Source organism: Felis catus, chromosome A3, assembly GCF_018350175.1.
Source record: "Felis catus isolate Fca126 chromosome A3, F.catus_Fca126_mat1.0, whole genome shotgun sequence".
NCBI classification, from domain to species: Eukaryota; Metazoa; Chordata; class Mammalia; order Carnivora; family Felidae; genus Felis; species Felis catus.
In genome coordinates, this window is record NC_058370.1 from 33941419 (window position 1) to 33963670 (window position 22252).

Genomic DNA, 22252 nt, shown 5'->3' on the forward strand with positions numbered 1-22252 from the left:
ATGTGCTTATCTTTGATGTGTTACACTAAAGTTTTCTGGCTTGTGCATTGCTTGGAACTGTATGGTGGCTGAAAGGATAGATTTTAGAGTCATGCAATCTGGGTTAAATACTAAATTCTCCAGTTACTAGCTTTGTGACCTTAGATAAATTATTTAACCTTTCTGTGAAATGGGTATATGAAAGCCTGACTGAATTGTTCTGAAGTTAAGGTAAGTATATTAAATGCTTAGCACATATTAAATAGAATAGCACATAATTAAAAATAGTACATATTAAATATAAATTATAGATATCAAATCAATTATAGGTTTAAAAACAACAAAGAATATGAAATTATAAGGTCATTATAATTTTTGCACATTTATAAAATTTGTAATTTCTGTCAAGGAACTCTGTGTACTTTAATGGATTGTTTCAATTTGTCTTAGCAAACCCTTACAAAACGATAACCACATATCAAATGCTTTCCTAGGTACATATGAAAATAAAGATAAATAAAACCCTTCGTCACTGATCCAATATTTACTAGGCATCTTCTTTGTTTCAGGGACTGTAATAATGGCTCAAGACACATAGATAAGGAAGAACAGAGTTTGACATAGACTGTTCTGCCACAGTCTAGTGGCAGAGGGATAGAATTTAATCAGGTAATCACGACCAGAAACAGAGATGCATGATATGAAGGAAAGGGGCATACAACAAAAACTTGCATGAGACTAGGAGTAAAGAACAGATCCCTGCCCTTTAAATGTTCACCAATAAATAATGTTGATGTGGGCACCACAAGAGAGTAAGCCCAGTTCTGGCAAAGAGAAAGCTAAAGGACCCCGCTGGCCAGCATGGTAAGCTGGCAGAGACAGCATTTCCTCATTTCTCACCACTTCTGCCTTTCCCACTGAAGGACAGTCTGGACAAAATCAAATGCCTATTTAAATAATGTGGCTCAAATGTTACATCTCTGGGATAACTTGCAGTTTGAAACACAGAAGGTTTATTTTTAACAACAATGGATATTTGTCGATACCTACTTTATAAACTAAATCTATACTCAGCCAAATAATTTATTCATTAATGATGAGTCTTCCCAAAGAAGGGTTCTCTGTTTTTTCTCATACCAAGCCAAGCAATTCTAAAACATTCCCTATGGCACTTAAAAGCAAACACAGTACTCTGAAGGCAGTAAAAGTCAATGTTACAAAAAGAAACATAAACTTCATACATTTATCCCTGTACGTTTTTTTTTTAAAGGTTGTACTGGCAGTAACAGAACTGTAACAAGTGTCTGTGTCAACAGGGCATTCTCACCTGTAACAAGCTTGGAACTCCCTCTATCAAAGAGAAAAGGCTTTTTTTAGTAGAGTTCCAAATCTAAATTGCCAAGGAAAAAGTACTGGTAATCCTAAAGACCTGAAGATTATTATATGTTTTGCTTATTACAAAGTTTCATATTTCAATTCTTCCCTAGCTACAGATTGTTTTGACTGCTCCAAACTTTGTACAAGCGGAGTCACAGTGTTAGGGAATTATGCTTTATTTACATGGCCTTTAAAATGGAATGCATAAACAAATTAGTATCCCATCACTACTTCAAGTTTCTATTTAGGTTTTTTTTTGTTTGTTTTTTTTTTTTTTTATCAGAAGAAATAGATAGGATTTCTAACAAATGTCAGGCATCACTGAAGGCAATATTTTTTACTTGTTCTTTAAAATCCTTCATACATTCTTGGTCATTATTGGCCATGGCAATAAATTAAAAGTAAACAAATATAAGAAATATTTCATAAAACACATTAACTTACACAGTATTTATAAACAGTATTTCCAGATTCACAGGCCAGCTTGCCTGAAGTCAAATCCCACTTCTGGTTCTTATTAGTTTCAATCTGGGGCAGTAAATTTAAACCATCAGTTTTCACATAAATGGATATCATTATTTCTATCTCAGTATTTTTTAGTATTAAATGATTTCTTATTTATAAAGCAAACAGAATGCAGTGTTTGACATAGAATAAGTACTAAATACATCCAAACTAATATGATGTATATTTAAATCTCTGATTAAAAGCTAGGATAAAATAGGATGTAATAAACTAACTTAGTGTTAAGTGCTTTGGAAATCAGACACTATTTTGGCTAACGTGTCTTTACAAATAAATGTGCCCATGAAAAAACACAATAGAGAAAATAATGATAGATAGTCTCTGAGAATTTTCTGCATTTTTCTGGTTCAGGCTAGAAGGATGCTCATCCCCAAAATTCCTAGAACAAAGGGTATAAGAACTTTATGGCTCTTGATATGAATTGCTGTGCTGTTTTCCAGAACTACTGTACCAATTTATAAGACCATCAGTTAAGGCTTATTTAAAATAAAGATCCTTTTTGGGACGCCTGGGTGGCTTGGTTGGTTGAGCATCAGACTGCAGCTCAGGTCATGATCAGGTCATGATCTCATGGGCTTTGAGCCCTGTGTCAGGCTCTGTGCTGATATCTCAGAGCTTGAAGCCTGCTTCTAATTCTGGGTCTCCCTCTCTCTCTGCCCTTCCCCCTACGTGCATGTGCGTGCTCTGTCTCTACCTCTCTTCCTCTTAAAATTAAATAAACACTTAAAAAATTAAAATAAAGATCATTATTAATAAGTTGTCACACCTCAAAACTTTCATTTATGTTTTTCTGTCAGCATTATTCCTTTAAATGAAAACCCACGCAGGATACTAATAATAAAATCATAGCTCCTAACTGAGATATGAGTTCAGTTTGCTGTCTGGGATAATATACCGTCACTGAGGCTGTATTCAGGACGATCAACAACAAAATCAAGAACAATTAATGTAGCCCTGAGATTATGACACATCACTAACTCCTTGAAGATCTGACACCATAGGATAATCACTTCAAATAAATGACATTTCTGAGAGGTTAACAATGTCAGAAAGCTTTGGGCTTCATGACAGTGCTCCAAAAATGTCTTCTAACCTTTAGTATTGATACCATCAGGTATCAAGGGAACCTTTCATTACCTGAAAAGTTAAAACATGACCACCCTGGAACGGAGAAGTACCATCTGAGATTGTGAACTTCAAGCTTTAAAAACAAGTGTGGATCTTAACAAAGGATTACAACAACAGATCAGCAGCTCATTTCAAAGTCTGCATAATGATTCACTGCAACAAACTTCAGAAAGTGTAAAAGAAACAAGTGTACTCTAAACCTTTAACTAAAGGACATAAAGGTTGGTCACAAGGTCTGCCAACATTTCTGCATCTTTTTTACTTTAAGGGAAACTTCCACTTTAAAATGAAGATTTATTGCAACATAAAAGAGGCATTAATCCAAAATTCAGGAAAAATTTTAATTTCTTATTAGCAAGCTTATCTTAAACGTGAAAGCTTATCTTAAAGAAAAAAAGAATTAAAAGATTATAGAAAGAAAAACTACATCAGGGAACTATATTTTGATATGCAGAAACACAATAGAAATTATTTAAGTTAAATATTTAAAAAATGGAGATAGCTACCAGCTTTTGTTCTACCATTATTAGCTGTGCTACTTCGGGCATGTTATTTAACCTCTCTGAGCCTCAGGTTTCTTAGTAATATAGAGATAAATAGTTCTCTCTAGAGTTGTTATGAAACTAAAATGTATATAAGTGCCTAACAATTATAGGTTGAAGTAAATGCTTAACTAAATGTTAGTTATTATCACCAAAAGAGTAGCAGAAGGACGCAATAAAAAAAAAAAAAAAAAAAAAAAAAAAAAAAAAGAACTAGCCTTACCTTTGAGACGGAAATAAAGTTGTCAATATAATAGAATACAAAAGACTAATTTTTATAATTATCAAATTAAAATATGAACATTAACTGAAACACAGTTAACTAACAGCTTTTGCTGTTAGTGACTTAAACATAATGCTTATTCTTGACCGTGGTGGGAGTCTGGTTTACCTCTAGTCTAGTGAAAAACCATCACCCATGGGTGCTCTATGAGCAGCTACTGTTTTCCTGTCCTTGACAACTAAGCTCATCTGCCTGGAACAGAAGGTTCAAGTACATACTCATTACACTGACTTTCCCAAAGAGCATGCAACTGAAATATCTATTGCCTGCCCTATGTAGTATTACACAGACAATGTAATCTGATCTAATCTAAGGCCTTTCCTTTCCTTGACTTCTACATCTCAGCTGTATAATGCAATGTGTTTATAATCCCTAATCTTGATAATTCTGAAATCTTATTTTCTGTTCAAAATACCTACAAAAAAAATCTCTTGTGAGATATACCCCTGGAAGAGTTACAGGCATGACTAAACGCACGCATAAACACTTCAGAAATTCTTGCTTTCACTTCTTTTTAAATTTTATTTGCAAAGAAAAGAAATGAAATTATGCCTTACTAGCAGTGTTGGCAAGGCAGCCCTGATGAAAGTATATACCAATGGAGATCTGTGACCAAACACCAATCTGTATACGGAAATATCCAGAGGTGCCTGGGTGGCTCAGCCAGTTAAGCATCTGACTTCAGCTCAAGTCATGATCTCACAGTTGATGAGTTCAAGCCCCACCTCGGGTGAGCCTGAGCCCCACTTTTCTCTCTCTCATGGGATTCTCCTTCTCATGGGATTCTCTCTCTCTCCTTCTCTTGCTCTGCCCCTGGCTCACTTGTGCCCTCTCTGTCTCTGGAAAAAAAGAAATCTAGTAAAATGTTCAAATTGGGGAAATGTAGTATTCAGGATGTTAGACTTTGTAAAAATGAAGTAAATACCCAAAGAACTTTCAAGAATAGGGTCAAGCTGCCCTGGAGGTCTGCCAATGAGTCAGTACAACCTAAGACATGTCTCTCTTCATTTGGCTTCCAGGACCCCCTACTCCTCCAGCTCCTTCCTACCTCACCTGCTTCTCTTTTTCCTCTGCTGGAACTAGCTCTTTCCTTCTACATGTTAGACTTCCCTGGTTCCCAATCCCCCAAACACTTCTCTGGAACACCCTCCCTAGGCGATCTCAATTCTTCCCCTTCTTTTAAATACCATATACAGTGATGATCCTCAAATGTATATCTCTAGCTCAGCTGTATTTGGTTTTCTACTGAACATCTTAAACTTCAACCCTTTGGTCTTCTCCATCTTCTTTATTTCCATCAAATGCTACAGCCAATCTATAAAGAAATCCTTTTGGATATTCCAGCCAAATGTAGTATCTCAACTCCAATCACTCATCACTGCTGCTGCTTGTCCGAGCCACCATCATCTCCCCTTGGGACTACTACATTAACCTCTTAACTTCTTGTTTCCACTTCTGACTTCCTACAGACAAGTTTTCATGTAGCAGCCAAAGCAATTCTTTCAAAACATAAACCATATCATGTCACTCCCCTACACAAAACCTTCCAGTAGCTTCCTTCCTATCATACTAATATCTAAATTCCTTGTCATGGCCAAGAACACCCTGCATGGTCTGGTCCCTAGCTACCCCTCCAGTTCTGTTTATCTTGAGTATCTCACTGGCTATCATATGGTTCCTCAAATAAGCCAAATACACCCCTGCCTGCACATGCCATTTGCTCTGCCTGGAATGCTCCTCCTCTATGGCTTGTTGAAATTCACTTTCTCAATTTGTCAAGACATCTAGTCAAACAGTCCTTCCCTGCACATCCTATATAAAAGAGTGGCTCTCACAATTTTTTACATTTTTATCCTGCTTTCTTTTTCTTCAAGTCCTTACTGCCACCAGACATTATTTTCCATTTTACTCTCATTACTATTTATCTCCTTCACTAAAATGTAAATTCAATGGGCAGCCAGGTCTTTATATTCCTTATTTACTTGTATCATTTATCTATATCACTGTCATCTAATTTTTATAATGTTCATTTATTGTTGAGAGAGAAAGACAGTGAGCACACAAGTGGTGGAAGGGCAGGGAGAAAGAAGGAGACACAGAATGTGAAGAGCTCTGAGCTGTCAGCACAGAGCCCGATATGGGGCTCAAACTCATGAACCGTGAGATCATGACCAAAGTCAGATGCTTAACTGACTGAGCCATCTAGGCGCCCCTGTATCACTGCCATCTAGAACAAGACCTGGTACATGGTAGAAACTCAAATATTTCTTGAATAAGTACATTATTCTGAAACCCTTTTAAAAGATTAATTGATAGCATTAGATTAAAAAAAAATTTAGAGAGAGAGAGAGTGTGCACACAAGCAGGGGAGAGGGGTGGAGGGACAGAGAGAGGGAGAGAGGGAAAGAGAGAGAGAGAGAATCTTAAGCAGGCTCCATGCTCATTGCAGAGACTGAAGCGAGGCTCAATTCCACGACGCTGGGGTCATGACCTGAGCCGAAATCAAGAGCTGGACACTCAACCAACTGAGCCACCCAGGGGCCCTAACAGCATTAGATTTAATAAAGTATAGGGGCGCCTGGGTGGCGCAGTCGGTTAAGCGTCCGACTTCAGCCAGGTCACGATCTCGCGGCCCGTGAGTTCGAGCCCCGCGTCGGGCTCTGGGCTGATGGCTCAGAGCCTGGAGCCTGTTTCTGATTCTGTGTCTCCCTCTCTCTCTGCCCCTCCCCTGTTCACGCTCTGTCTCTCTCTGTCCCAAAAATAAATAAATGTTGAAAAAAAAAATTTTTTTTAAAAAAAATAAAGTATAAAATAAAATAGTATAATCTGAAGTGAAATATTCTTTAGGCCACTCAATCATGTGTGTGGAATTTTGTCTCATAATTTTTATTTATGAGTTACAGTTTTTAAATTTTTACTATTTAAAATAATTCTAGAACTTATACTTTAAAACTTGTTTTAATACATAAAACAATCATTTTTTTTTCCTTTTTTTGGACTTTGTTTCTTCGCTATTCCTAAAGAATACTGGACCAAAGACTTTTTTCCTTCTTCTTTGATAAATATTTCAAATATATATAATTTACATTTACATAAATAGTATGAGTCAATGATAAATTTGTTTTTAAAATATTTCATTATAATAGATTTCTCTCTACCTTATCAAAAAAGCACTCAATCCATTCACACTGGAAATAGTAGCTGTAAATCTACATTTTAGATGGAAAGGCTATATTCAGTTAACCTTTAGATTTGTGAATCCATCACAAAGTTAATTGTTTAATTCTTTTAACTCAAATCATGCTGTGAATTCACGGCAGGTACACCAAACAACTGAAATGTGAATAGGCCAGCTGCATTTCCAAGAAACACATCATCAAATGTATCTCCTGCCCACTAATTAGCAAGGCTTACACCTGATTTCACTGGACTCAAACTACTAAAAGACAAAAATAAGTTTACAGCAAAAATGTAATTGCAATGACATGACTTCCAAATGGAATAACTCATTCTAATAGCCCAAACCATGAACTAGTAAGTATAATTGTCCAGCTCTAAATAGCAGATGGGCAGAAATGGATTTGATTCAAATGATTAAAAAGGTGGAGGCTTGAGAAGTAATGACTTTAACAGAAATCTCTCTCCAGGGGTTTGTCAACACATTCATCTTAACAGACACCATCAGTTTTCCTGTCCAAGTAATTGGTAATTCATTACTTTGTGTTTTTGCACTCACAGTTGTTTCAGAAAAGTAATTGCTACACCTCCCTGCCTACCTTCTTTTTTCCCTTGTAAAGGGAAGAGAGAGACAGAGTATGCACAAGCATTGGGGGAGGGGCAGAGACAGAGAGAGAGAATCTCAAGCAGGCTCTGTTCACAGTGCAGAGTCCGACTTGGGGCTCAATCTCACGACCCTGGAATGATGACCTGAGCCAAAATCAAGAATCGGCAGCTCAACCGACTGAGCCGCTCAGGAAACCCTTACACAGTTATTTTTAAACTACAAATACTACTTGTGTGTATCTTTTCAGAATTTAAAAGTTTCCTCTATTTCTCTCTTTCTTGTGAAAAATTATATCATTAACAGCTAATAAATGTAGATGAAACAACAGAATTAGAAATTCACCATTCTGGAACACACTGAAATATTTGGTTTGGGTAAGATCATCATTTGGTTCAGGTAAGATCATCAACGCCATGTATCACCCCATAGATTATATGCTAATCACAAAATGGGGTCTTTTCTTTACAATGGAGATGTTTAATGTCATCACCTTAAACAAGTGCTCAAACTCAACATCACTAACGTGTCTTAATATGTGTGATATTTGTCACACATATTTGTCTTTTGGTAGAATACAATTTAAGTCACAGGATCACCTATGAAGTACTCTTGGCCATAAATGTCTAACCTGAATCATGTCTCTAGACCAAAATTCAAGTTGCAGAAAATATAAGAATAAATTAAATGTTCCTACAGAGAAACACCTAGGCAAATCCCCAGCCTGTTCTCTTCAGAGTATCAATGTCATGAAAAAAAATGGGGGACTATTTTCTAGAATGAGGGAGACTAAAAAGTATAGCTACCAAATTCAATTGGTGAACCTTGATTATACCCTGGTTCAAAATAGGAAATAATGAAAAAGATTTTAATATACTTAAGTACTGAAGGGTAAAGTATCATGATGTCTACAACTGATTTTCAAATGACTCAGCAAATTAATAACAATATAAAATATATATATGTCAACACCAGCATACATAGACAGACCCAGATATGTTAACATGTTATCTGTTGATTCTAGATGGTCAGTTCATGGGTACTCAATATCCTAGCCTTTCATCTTTTCTATATGTGTGAAAAAATTCAAAATAAAGGGGTGGCACCTTGGTGGCTCAGTTGGTTAAGCGTCCGACTTCAGTTCAGGTCATGATCTTGTGGCTCCTGAGTTTGAGCCCTGCGTTGGGCTCTGTGCTGACAGCTCCAAGCCCAGAGTCTGCTTCAGATTCTGTGTCTCCCTCTCTCTCTGCCCTTCCCCGGCTCATGCTCTGTCTCTCTGTCTCTCTCTCTCTCTCTCTCAAAACTACATTTTAAAATAAATAAATACATTTAAATATAAAATTCAAAATTAAAAGTAATAAGCTTTTGCATTTCATGTCCCACATGTACAGCACCTGGCTCTTGAATGACGTCCACTTTGCCCACACTGATTTGAAGTGTTTCACCGTTCCTTGCAAATGTCTCCCATTCTGAGTCAGTCTGCTGGCAGGACGGACACCAAGGGGCATAACTATAAAAGAAGAATAGCTAATCAATATCATCAACATATGAAAAAAATCTGTAAAACAAAATAGAGAAATAAGTTTTTAACTAAAGGGAAACACAAGAGCAAGCTTTTCCAAAGACACTTGATATAGATAAACAGAAGCATATTTCCCTGCTAGAATCTAATGTATGAATATCAATTCCCCAGGAAAAACTTAGCCAAAGTTTAAGAATATTTTCACAAATTACTACAATACATAAGATATTTTATTTCAAAGTTATTCTTACAACGAACCCAAATTATACTACTTTCCAGATAGCTTATGATTTTTCAGGGTCAAACTATTTTGAGTGCCCCACTAATGGCAGACAATTTTCACAAGGGCCTCTTTAAACTAGGCAAACCAGTTGCAGACCCATCAATGTGAGATCTGATGGACAGAAGATGTATTGCCAGTGGGTGCCCCCAAATGCAAATCATTTCCAAAGATATGTGGCAGTCTGAAGCATTCTCAGAAAGTAGAAGCTATAGGCTAAGCTGGCTAAGTGACACTTTCTTATAAACACTTGGGACTTCAACCAGAACTCTGTTTTTTTACATTATTTTTTTCATTCAACAAACATGATCTAAGCACCATCCTAGAAACTGAGGCCACAACTGTGAACAAGACAAACGTGGTACCTCCTTCCTCCTTGTGGACTGCATCACCCACAGATGAAAAGAGGTAAACATAGGGGTAATGACATTCCAAGTGGCAAATGCCATGACTCAATGTGGATGCTATGGGACACTCAGGAGCTGGGTGATCTCAGAGGACCCACAGAGAAAGGAGCATCCATGCTAAGATCTAAAGTAAGAGTAACGGCTAGAGAGGGCTCAGGGAATGTTCTAATCTAAGCAGAGAGAACAGTTAAGTGTGAAGGATCAGAGTACTGACAGGACAGGATGAAGGCATCATTCACAGCCTTTAAAAATGTTGTATGAGGAGTTAGGACTTTATTCAAAGCTCCATTACCTATACTCTAAAAAAGTGAGAATCATAATCAGATTTACATTTTTGGAAAAGTCACCTGGCAGCTCTTTGGATAATGGATCAGGGAAGGATAAGATGGAAGGAAGCAAACTGGAAGGTTAGGCTGTCATCCTGGCAATATGTTAAGGGCCTCACTTTGTTCCTATGATCCTAGAAAACATCATAAATAGGTCATAAAGCTCTAACACAGCCAAGATTTTATATGCAGATGTTAAAATAGGAATCCAGAAAAGGTTCCTGTTTAGAAATATAGTGGATTTAACAGTGTCTCTTAAAAAGATATATCCAACTCCTAAGCCCCCATACCTATGCATATGATCTTATTTGGAATAAAGGTCATTATACATATAATTAAATTAAGGATCTTGGGGTGTGATTATCCTGGATTTAGGATAGGTTCTCACAAGAGAAAGAAGAAGGAAGTGTGACACAGAGAAGAAGGAAGGCCATGTGAAAACATAGTCAGAGATGGGTGTTATGCAGCTACAGGCCAAGGGAAGCCACGCTGGCTACAAGAAGCTAGGCGAGGCATGGAACAGACAGTCTCACAGCGCCTCCAGAGGAAGCCACCTTGCCAACATTTTGATTTTGGAATTTGGGTCTCCAGAATTGAGAGAGAGCAAATTTCCATTGTTTTAAGCCACTAAGTCTGTAGTAATTTACAGTTGTCCAAGGAAACTAATACAGAAAGGAAGATAAAATTTGAAATAAGAAGAGATTGAGATCAAATATGCCTTATGAAGATTTTAAGAGTTGGTCGAGCTATGCTTATTATAAACTATTGTTAACAAACAGTAACATGTGCTGGAAATCCATTTTAAAGTACTAACATAGGACACAAGTAAAAGGAAAATATTTACAGAATAATGTCACAAAAATACATTAGTACAAATGGAGAGATATTTTGTTTTGCTGAATAATACCCAGACGGAAAAAAGCAGTAAATAAAATTAATCAATGCTCACAAAATAGGACACAATGCTCACAATGCTCACAAAAAAATCACTGGACACTGAATATTTTGGGATGCCGCCAACTAGGCATATTTTAAAAATCTGCTTAAATGGGGTGCCTGGGTGGCTCAGTTGGTTAAGCATCCAACTTTGGCTCAGGTCATGATCTCACAGTTTGTGACATTGAGCCCCATGTCAGGCTCTGTGCTGTCAGCTTGAAGCCTGGAGCCCACTTCAAATTCTATGTCTCTCTCTCTCTCTGCCCCTTCCCTGCTCGTTCTCTGTCTCTGTCTCTGTCTCTCTCTCAAAAATAAACAAACATTAAAAATTTTTTAAAAATCTGCTTAAATCTGTTTAAATTATACTTTAAAAATCCTCACCTCAAGTCAAAATACTGAGTGGATAAATGCAATAGGTATTTTTAAAAGATTTGATATCACTGATTGTTTACATACAATGGGTGAATATTAGAGTAGGTAAATTATTCCACCAAGGGGTAGAGGGCAAGAGATATAGACGAACCAAGATTGGCTGTATGTTGATACAACTGATAAATCTGGATGATGGATGATGGATGATGAGGGTTCATTGTACTACCCCTATTTTTGTGTATTTTTTAAATTTTCCTAATAGTTTTTGTCATCTTATTGAAGTATAACTGACATATAACATTACATTAGTTTCAGGTACAACATAATGATTAAATATATTTTTTAAAAGACTTGATTAAATGGAAAAATATGCCAAGTTCTGGATGGGCAGGATCAGCATTGTGAAAATGTTGATTCTTACCCCCGATTTATTTTCCATTTTATTCCATTCCTGAACTATTTTTACAAAACAAGGCATCTATTATTTTTATGTTAGGAGAAGAAAGTGGTGGGGGAGAAAGAGAGGTAGGAAAGAATGTCTCCCAAAGAATGAGACAGGAACACCTGGGTGGCTCAGTCGGTTAAGCGTCTGACTTTGGCTCAGGTCATGATCTCACAGATCGTGAGTTCAAGGCCCGCGTCAGGCTCTGTGCTGACAGCTCAAAGCCTGGAGCCTGCTTGGGATTCTGTGTCTCCCTGTCTCTCTGCCCCTGTCTACCCACCTCTGTCTCTCTCTCTCAAAAATAAATAAACATTAAAAAAAAAAAAAAGAATAAGACAAACACACATGCACACACAGGGAAAAAATGTCTTAGGAAAGGAAATAAAGGGGAAAAAGTGTTAAATGATCAAATTCTGTAATAAGATTTAGGCACAAAGGTGCTGTTAGGTCATCATTTAACAAACCCTTTTATCTCAATCTGGGTGGAAGCATGCCTGTAAATGCCATGCAATACTCAATGCAATGATGCATACAAACCAACTTTCCTGAAAAACAGTAACAAACTGAAAGTGGACAATATTTTGATCTTTCACATTATGAGGAGGGTAGAGGGGGTTAAAAGTTCAACATGATGGGTTGCATTTACTTCAAGACAAGTATTGAGATTAGGCCTAGCCCAGCAAGAGAAAGGGCTGTCCAAAGCAAGGCATGCATTTCTCTGTCCTGCCAGGCCCCTAGATGCAACCAGACTTAAGCACAATTTTTCACCCTCTCTAAGGATTGTTCATACTTCTCTAGAGGGGTAGAATAGCCAATTCCAAGATGATTCTAAAAGGTCATTAATCTTCTCATTACATCTCACTGTCTAGTCCCTGAGATCCCAGAGATACATGTGGACCAGAAGACATGATCCAAGAACAATCCACTGACATCTTTGAACATAGCTGATTTTAAACATGTGAATCTCTACATTTCCAGGGCATTGTATATACCTGGTGCAGTAAGTGCTCAATAAATATTTGCTGAATAAATAAATGAAAAAATTAAAAAATATATATAGTCTTTATTTGAGAAAAGTCATTTTCTACACATTTGAAAAACATTCAGGGGTGCCTGGGTGGCTTAGTTAAGTGTCCAACTTCAGCTCAGATCTTGTAGTTCTTGAGTTCTAGCCCCACGTCGGGCTCTGTACTAACAGCTTGGAGCCTGGAGCCTGCTTCAGATTCTGTGTTTCCTGCTCCCTCTGCTCCTCCCCTGCTTTTGTGCACAAGCTCTCTCTCTCTCTTTCCGTCTCTCTCTCTCTCTCTCTCTCTCAAAAATAAATAAATTTAGAAAAAACCCGTCATATGGCAGATGTTACTGGGACAAGCAGTTGGTAAACTTTAGGAAAAAAGAGGACATTTTATTATTAAGTATACTTTGACAGGCATTTCTGTGTATTAGATAAGAGTACTGCCAGAGGATTCAGCAAGACCAACCACAAATTAACCATGTGACTTTGGGCAGGCAGCTTAATACTCACTCCATGCCTCAGCTTCCTCAACTGTAAAATGGGATAATAACACCAGCTACCTTAGAAGGTTGTTGGGAGATTAGATGACTTATATAAAACAGGTACATGTTAAGAACAATTATTAATACCAATTACATTTCTAATACACTGTTTGGTTTCCAAGACACTTTTATGATACATTAGCTCATCTGAACCTTACAACCTCACTGTCAAACAGACAATGCAGATTTAAAGGACCTAGCTTAAGGTCACCTAAGACCACACAGAGTAAGAACCCAGATGGAGCATTTAGTTTTTGTTTTGTTTTTTGACGCGGTGGGGGGGGGGGGGTGCTTCAGGGGAAGAGGGAGAAAGAATCTCAAGGAACCTCCATGCCTAGCACAAAGCCTGACTGGGGCTTGTTCTCATATCCATGAGATCATGACCTGAGCCAAAATCAAGAGTCAGATGCTCAACCAACTGAGCCACCCAGGTTCCCCCCACATCTTTTTTTTTTTTTTTTTTTTTTACATACCAGTCCCTAGTCTCTAGACAGGCTATTATATAAAGTGGGATTTGGGTAACATTGATCCCTAGATATAAAAATGCCACTGAGGTTATTTTAGATATTGCATTTTTTATCTAGCTGCTACCCACTGGAGACTGAGGGACTATGAATGCCACTATTTCTGAGATTTAATCAGAGCTATTTGTGTTGGAGTGCACCAACATCATTCATTAACTTAGTGCATTCTTTGGTGGTAGAAATAAGGCAGCTCTGAGTCTCTGGTGTGGGAATTGGCCCACTGTTGTTTCAGCTTTTCAAATTATTAGTATTCTTTTGTATCTGAAGGACGATGATTTAGATGGTAATTTAGAACCTACTACAAGAAGGTTCTTCAGGGACCAAACGAATACAAAGAAGAAAAGTCATGACTTTCATGTGCTAATGCACTCTCTGTGTCTGTGTAAGTACGTGTATATAAATGTAATCTTTCTGTACATACGCATGATGAAAATCATCAGAAAGGACTGATCACGATCTTTATTTATATTATTTAAAACTAGTTCATAATGTCAATCTTTAAGAACTATAAAAGGGTTGATCTGCCATAACTGTCTTTTACATTCAAATTAATCCTTCTTTAAGAGCCTCCAAAAGGAATTAGAACCTTTACAGTCATGAAAACTATATGACAGTATCTTATCTATTTAAGCTTTTCCCAGGTGCCAGGGGTATATAAAATTAGCAAGCTTCATAAACACATTTAAAATGCCGTACGGCTAAAACACAGACTTGAATATTAATCCAAGGTTTTTAACCACTTTGGGAAACAAAATTCTAAAGCATGTTTTCGTCATCCATGTTATGCAATTCATGCATAAATTATACTTAGTTTCTGTTATATGTAAGGTAGTTGAAGGCCTTTGATTACTTTGATTTCATGAACCAACTGAATTTGGTGTGAGATTTCATTAAGTACATGAAACACATCAGAGAAAGGAGTTAACTTAAATACATTTCCTAGAAATAAAATTTTACTAACACTACATTTTTATTCTGCTAATAATGTGCAATTTTTCTTCTTCTGTTTTGGCTCAAATTTCACCAGTGTGTCCCCGTACATTCTCTTTTCTTATCCATGCAGAGATGAGATAGACAATGACTGATAACAGTCGATTTTCACTTAGAACTTATTTTGCCCAAAATGCTCAAAAGAATATGTGACAGTGAAGATGAAAGAGGTAAACTAGGGTCATTTTTCTATGCCTTAATACATGAAACTAAATCAAAATGTCTTAGCTGATGACTTAACTACATCAAGTATCATTCTTATATCCGGAACACATGGGAAAACTCATAATAATCCAAGAGTTGGAAGGCTTATATTTAATTCGATTTCTTTAGAAGATCCTTTCTCGGGCATTTTATCATAAAATGTAGAGAAAAAATAAAAATGGATAACTCCATAAAAATCATGTTATGTGCTAGAGAAAACAGAATTCACTCCATGGGGGCTCCTGGGTGGCTCAGTGAGTTAAGCATCTGACTTCATCTCAGGTCATGATCTCAAGGTTCTTTAGTTCAAGCCCCGTGTCAGGCTCTGTGCTGATGGTTCAGAGCCTGGAGCTTGCTTCAGATTCTGTGTCTCCCTCTCTCTCTCTCCCCACTCACACTCTGTCTCTCAAAAATGAATAAATGTTAAAAAAAAAAATTAAGAAGAAAAAAAAAAAAAGACAAACACTCAATGAAGGCAGGGACTGGTATATTGCTTATACTGAGCCAGAACAGAGCCTGGCAGGTCCTGGACCACAGTAAATATTTAATACATTAATGAACAAATGGGAGATGATAGTGACTCTCCTTAGTATCTAAGACAATATATACAGGTGTTACCTCAGTGATACACTTGAGGAAGCTCTTGATTAAAGGAACAACTAGTCTATTATTCGTTTACTTAAAGTATTTATTGAATGTGATAGTTATTAAGGCTCTAGAGATAAACAGGAAAAAGAAAAAATTTCTTTCTCTACTGAAAAGTTTATTGTCTAGAGGAAGAGTCAGAGAAGCATATAAATATATAATAATGAGTTGTGATAAGGGCCAGGCTAGGTACAAACAAGGCAAAGTGAGAATTTTCCTGGGTGGTTGGGGTGCAGAAAAGGCAGAGCACCTGTTTGGGTGGTGAAGAGTGTCAGGAATGAGCATATAGCAATGATGCTCCTCATCTGGAGAATCTAGAGACAATAAAACCATGGGTGGGTCGTTGAATCCCACAGGGAAAAGGCCTCCCTTAATGGTGCACCCTTCATGGTGCTGGCCAGCTGACAGCCTAAGCATGAACCGGCCAGGCTTTGTACCTTCCTCCCCTAGGTCCCCACTATTCTCCTAGGTTTGCAGCAGAACTGCAAAGCTCAGGCCTGTGTTCTAGTTCTGGCCTTGCCAATCACTTCCTAAGGATCTGGTCTTGGCCAAAGCTTTAACCTTTTCAAGTTTCATCTCCCCTAGTTAATGAGAATGCTAACTCTGCACCAGATTGCTGGGATGATTAAATAAGACAGCATTCAGGACATGAAATGGAAGCAATGTAACTTTACTGTGACTGAGATGATGATGATCATAGAGGTGATAATGTGGATAACCCTTTGTGGAAACAATCTGAAATTAAATACTTCTATGTTCACTTATGAGCTATTCTTTTTCGTGTTTTTAAATACCCATAACAGTACCCGGGGCAGTGGTTTTCAATCAGAGACATTTGGGAATGTGCATAGGGAATGGAGATGATTAAAATTTTTTTGATGTCACATGAACACTAGAATGTGATGGGTAGAGGCAGTGATGCTAACAGTTCTGCAACAGGCAGGCCATCCCCACATATCAAAGAACTGTCCAACCCAACATGCCAACAGTGCCCTGATGAGAACCACTGCTGAATGCCTGACAGAGAAGAAGCATTCAGGAAACATTTGCTAAATAAATGAATGCTGTATCTGCTATTTATTTCCTTCAGAGCACAGTAGATTGACAGTCCCTTGAAACCAAAGTATGTTGTTCATTCATTTTCATCTTCCAAGACCCCCAAGTCTAAACCTGAAACATAACAAGCGTTTAATGACTATCTCTTAAACATTCAATCCACACATCACTATATCTATTAAACTTCAAAAAATTATGACTATCTGACAAGCTAAGGTGATGCTGCTTGAAGGCATTCTCTTCGGGAATAAGAAGGATTTTGGAAAAAAAGTACTAAAACCTAGAGGTTCTAAGGATATAAATGAGGCTTCCCTCCATCACAGTGACTAATTTAAATTAGAATCAAGTCAGAAAAGGTAGTATTTTATAAAGATCTATAAGCTTTACAGAGGTAAATTAACCCAAAGATATACTTTTCTTCTGAATATCAGTTTAAAAGTAGGCAGGTCAGGGCCCCTTGGGTGCCTCAGTTGGTTGAGTGTCTGACTTGATTTCAGCTCAGGTCATGCATGATCCGAGGGTCATGGAATCGAGCCCCGAGTTGGGCTCCAGGCTGAGTGTGGAGCCCAGTTAAGATTCTCTCTTTCTTGGGGCGCCTGGGTGGCTCAGTCGGTTAAGTGTCCCAACTTCCGCTCAGGTCATGATCTCATGGATAGTGGGTTCAAGCCCCACACTGGTCTCTGTGCTGACAGCTCAGAGCCTGGAGCCTGCTTTGGATTCTGTATCTCCCTCTCTCTCTGTCTCCTGCTCACACTCTGTCTCTCTCCCAAAAATAAGTAAACATTTAAAAAAAAAAAAAAAGATTATCTCTTTCTCTCCCTCTGCCCCTCTTCCCTGCTTGTGCTCTCACTATATATATAATAAAATAAAATAAATATTTTTTTAAAGAAGGCAGATCAAAATTAAGCTACTTGGATATCTACTTATTTCTTTGGGGTGGGGGGGAAACACCAGAAAAATATATAGAATGTACATTTTTGTGTGTCAAAAGAACAAAAGTGGTATTCTCAAGAACTGATACAATGGGAACCAAAAAAGTTTAAAATAGCAAAAGGTTGCAAAGTAACTGAATAAAAGATAGTATGAAACAATGGAAATAGAAAAAAAGAAAACTTCAGAAGGTATTCTAAGGATTATATATACTCTTTCCCAATCCTGAGAAAGGGCAAACTTTTCATCAGAGGTTAGGATGAGAAAATTACAACAAGCCAATCATAGAGACATGGCAGAAATAGGGATTAAAATTATAAAACAATATATGAAAGCAAACAAGAAGAGAAAAACTGAATATACAACAAGCATTAAAGAAAATGCAAATAATAATGGGATAATTTTTCAGATTTTTTAAAAAAAGGTTTCAGAATTGAAATGGTGAATTACTACAAATATATTTTTAACTGATATTTCCCCTTAACAGAGAAGTGCTTTTTAAACACTGAAAATTCAATTGCAAGTTTCCAAAAAAATTGACTGTTTTTAAAACAAAGAAAATATAACAAATTAAATTTCATAACAGGAGCAGAAAACACTGCTAGGTCCTTAAAAACAACTGAAATTATCAATACCAATATAACCAAAAATTGTATTATAGGAGCTTTGTATGAAGTGGGATATGAGAGAAAAAAATCCCAGAAGTAGGATATAAGCAAATGAACAAATAAAGAAATATCATTCACAGTAATGTCAAATTTTTCATACTATCAGAAAGTCTCCTAATTGCTTCTTTAGAAAAGTTAAATGCATCATCTGTAGACCCCTCACAATCTCCATTTATTATGATCTGTTTACTTGAAAAAAGTGTTGAAACAGTAGCTAGTATTAACACATTTGGCTTTTCTGTTTTATACATCAGCAAAAAGATTCTGATAAGGCTATTTGAGTGAATTCTTAGAAATTTATGGTAGGCCTGTAGTGGTTGAGAATATAATGAATTTTCTATTTTTTTAAGTGTTCAATTTTGTGAAAGGGAGGAAAGGGGGTATCACAAACAGATAAGAGCAACAATATTTCTTCAGGACTTAGGTTCTGTTATGTAGAAAAAAGTTGGATACAATGGTTTAAATCTTCTTTCCTTTAGAGCCTCCCTTCATAGTGACTTATTCTGAAGTGTACCCAATGAAAAGGGAACTTCTAAAATGATCTCAGGCACAATACAGCTTACTTCTGAGTTCTAAGTCCCATCTTTCATCACAGCCCAACATATTCCATGCGATACACATGGCAAGTTTAGAGCAATTGGTTACTATGTCTGGGCTTGAACATTTATGAAAAGTTTAATTTGACAGTCGACGTAGCCAAACATACGAGTTGTTGGCTGTTGCACGTTTACAAGCTTCACATGGCTTACACTCACCTGAGCTTTAGCTTGTTTAGTTCTTTTACTAAGAAAAAAAAAAATAGAGAGATGGTTATTCCAAAAAGGAGCTATAAAGGAGTTGAGGCCTTTCTGTTTTGACCTTCATCATGTACATACACAAACTCAGTTTTAATCAGAAAACTGGCATCTAGAAAGCTCCACCGTATAAGCACCTACTTTCAAAAAGAACTCTTTGTAGTACTAGCTGACAAAATGCAGTCTAAAATCTTACAATTATTACAAACATGACAGTCTTGAATAAAGCTCCACTTACGTGAAAAGCTTCTCTCTTAAATGGAAAATGACCTCTTCATCTTCATCCTCCTCATACTAAACTCATTAAGTACTTTAATAAGTGCTTCATGACTACATATTTCCTTAATCATTTCATTGGTTCATTATGACACCAAAGGTATTTTACTTTCAGGTCTATCACCTTCTTTGTGGACAAAAGGTAAATGCATGTTTGAAGGGGTAATGTGTACTATGTTCTCTGAACAGCGTAATCTGCTAAGGGACTTGTAACTTTGGGCCCTAATCTCACGCTGAGGTTTTCTCTCCATACGCATCTATTTGCAACCGAAATTGAGAAAACCAAAATGTGGTCTTGGACAAATAAAGGAAAGATTCAATTCTGTGTGTCTGGGTCCTCAAGGTAAGATTAATGGCCAAACAGTAGTGATCAAGTATGTACATGATCTGAAACTACAGTCTAAGGAGATAAGGTATCATTTCTCCAGATGTTCTTCATATTCCCCACAAGCCCACCGTGATGGTCTCTGAAGCCTGTTCAAACATCCTCCCATGGTCTCCTTCAAGGCTTTTTCCAAAGGATCACTTTCTTCCTAGAAGTTAATTTTAAGCCATGTGCCTGTTCCTAACTCAAAACTGTATTTTCCCATCTCCTTCAAGCAAAGACACTATCCACAGTTTACCTTCTATTGTTCAAAAGAGGCGATGTACTAATGTCCCTTTCTTTATTACAGTAGCACAATTATCTACCCAGAAATCAGTACCTCTAAAAATGATAAGGAATATCAATATTTATTTGAAATCTTGTTCTAAAACTTCAAAAACACCCCATCTTCCTGTTTTATTTTTCACAATGACATCTCGGAGAATTCAAAATGAAAACCAAAATACTCTGCACTAGCTGGTGTGCCCTTCACGGTCTGTAATTATCCATTCAACAAATACCCTGCGTAGCCCGTGCTACGTATTTGTACTGCGCGTTAATTTCCCTGAATGGCAGCCCTTTTCTCTTCGTACACACCTGTACCAAAAGCACGCGATTTTCTCACAGATTTCCTCCATTTCCCCCGACTCCCCTTGGCACGCTGCCCACCCCCTCCCTCAACTCTTGCCCCCGCCCCCACCACCAAAGGCAGGGGGCTTAGCAGGCGAGGGGGGCGGCGGGTGCGGAGAGAGGCGGGATGCTCCGCACCCGCAGCTGTCACCGCGGAGGGCCTGGCGCGCATGCGCAGCGTGAGCAGCCGGCCCCCGCGCGGCGGGCCGCCGGGCGAGCAGTGGCGGAGCCCAGCGGGCGGTGCGGACTCCACAGCGGCCCGCGCGGCTCTGGGAGGGCGGGGCCCAGGGGGGCAGTGTGGCGTGCGGGACGTGCGGGCACACTCACAATTTCAGCATCCACTCGCCCTCCATCACCAGCGTCCAGTTGGAGGCGGTCATGGGCCGCACCCAGCTCCGCTCCTCCGGCAGCGCGGCCTGCGCGGGGCCGGCCTCCTCCGCCACCGCGACCCGGGCGGCCAGGAGCGCCGTCAGCAGCGGGCCCCAGCGCCCGCCCGCCATGTTGGCGCGTGGAGCGAGCCTCCTCGGCAGGGGACGTGGCGAGAGGAAGCGATGGGCCCGGAGCCTCGCTAGCTCGCAAGCCCGGGCCTTTCCAGGTAGTCGGAGGTGGTGCCGGGCCGCCCCGCCTCCGCCTCGCCGCAAGAACAGTCCCAGCTTAGAAGGCGGGCAGTCAGCGCCGCCTCTTATCCGCCTGGTCCCGCCGAGGCCACACCCCCTCCCGCCTCCCCTTGCCGTTGCCCGGGGTGTCGGTTGCCTGGGCAACGGCCGCCCTTTCTTTCTGACACCACTCCCCTCTTCCCCCCCGAAAATAAACAGATGACCCAATGTTGCCTAAGTTAGAACAGGCGCCTCATGCACCCAGGCTCCAGTACTGAGGTTGGCGCGCGTGGGGTTTTCCAAAGAGAATCGCGGCCAGTAATTAAAAAATTCACCCCCTATTCAGTGGCAGCGAGAATAACAAGAATGGACTGCAAAGTAAACCTATTTATAATGAGAAGATGGGAGGGTGTTTGGCCATGGCCTCTTGCTGGAAGGGAGAGGAAAATTTAAGTACTCTCTGCATGTGTATATTGAAGTATCACTACCTTATTGGAGGTAATAGTGAAACCGGACTCTGCAATTGTATCTTTTATTAATTTAAATTTTAAAAGAAACTTTTAAAACATGAGTACTAACATAAAATGAGTCGGTGAATAAAAGACTATTGGCAGATGGAATTACATGGGTCTCGCACGGCTCTTGGCTACAGTTCATCAGATCTAAAATGAAAGTAGCCTAAATGATTTCCAAATTTCTTTGCAGATACACATTAGATGCATCTATACCTTGAGATCACCACACCCTGAGTATGTATGACTGAGTTACAATTAGAAGGTGACTGAGCTTTTTCAAAGTGTGCTTTATAAAAATTTGCTAGCTGTGCAAAGCATAAAACTGAGTAATGTGGTCAATACATGGTGAAAAAGTGTGATTTCTATCCTGGGCTTACAACAAAGACAGCTATAAAACTAACAGTACTGCAGGGCATATGAGATCAATCTCCAATCAGTACTTATAGGAGAGATAGGTTTAATTTTGCCTTCAGAGAAGATCTTATTTTAATAAGGTGTTAATTGGTAGTATCTCAATTCTATGTGGAGCTAGCCCTTATAAAAATATAAGACATTTACAATCTATTGTAAATTTGGAAAATGTTCTTGCAATAAATGTTACTAAGA

The 22252-nt window shown here is 38.5% G+C and overlaps 1 protein-coding gene across 1 annotated transcript in view; it reads right to left on the reverse strand.

Moving 5' to 3' along the window:
- The window catches only part of TMX4 (thioredoxin related transmembrane protein 4), a 45636-nt gene extending 24415 nt beyond the window's left edge, over window positions 1-21221 (reverse strand). The window contains exons 1-2 of the mRNA XM_023251449.2: window positions 20863-21221; window positions 9010-9125 (exon numbers count right to left, since the gene is read on the reverse strand). Coding sequence (XP_023107217.2) covers window positions 9010-9125; window positions 20863-21035 — 289 coding nt within the window. The 5' untranslated portion in view covers window positions 21036-21221. The remainder of the gene's footprint in view (window positions 1-9009; window positions 9126-20862) is intronic.
- Between the last annotated feature and the right edge of the window lie 1031 nt (window positions 21222-22252).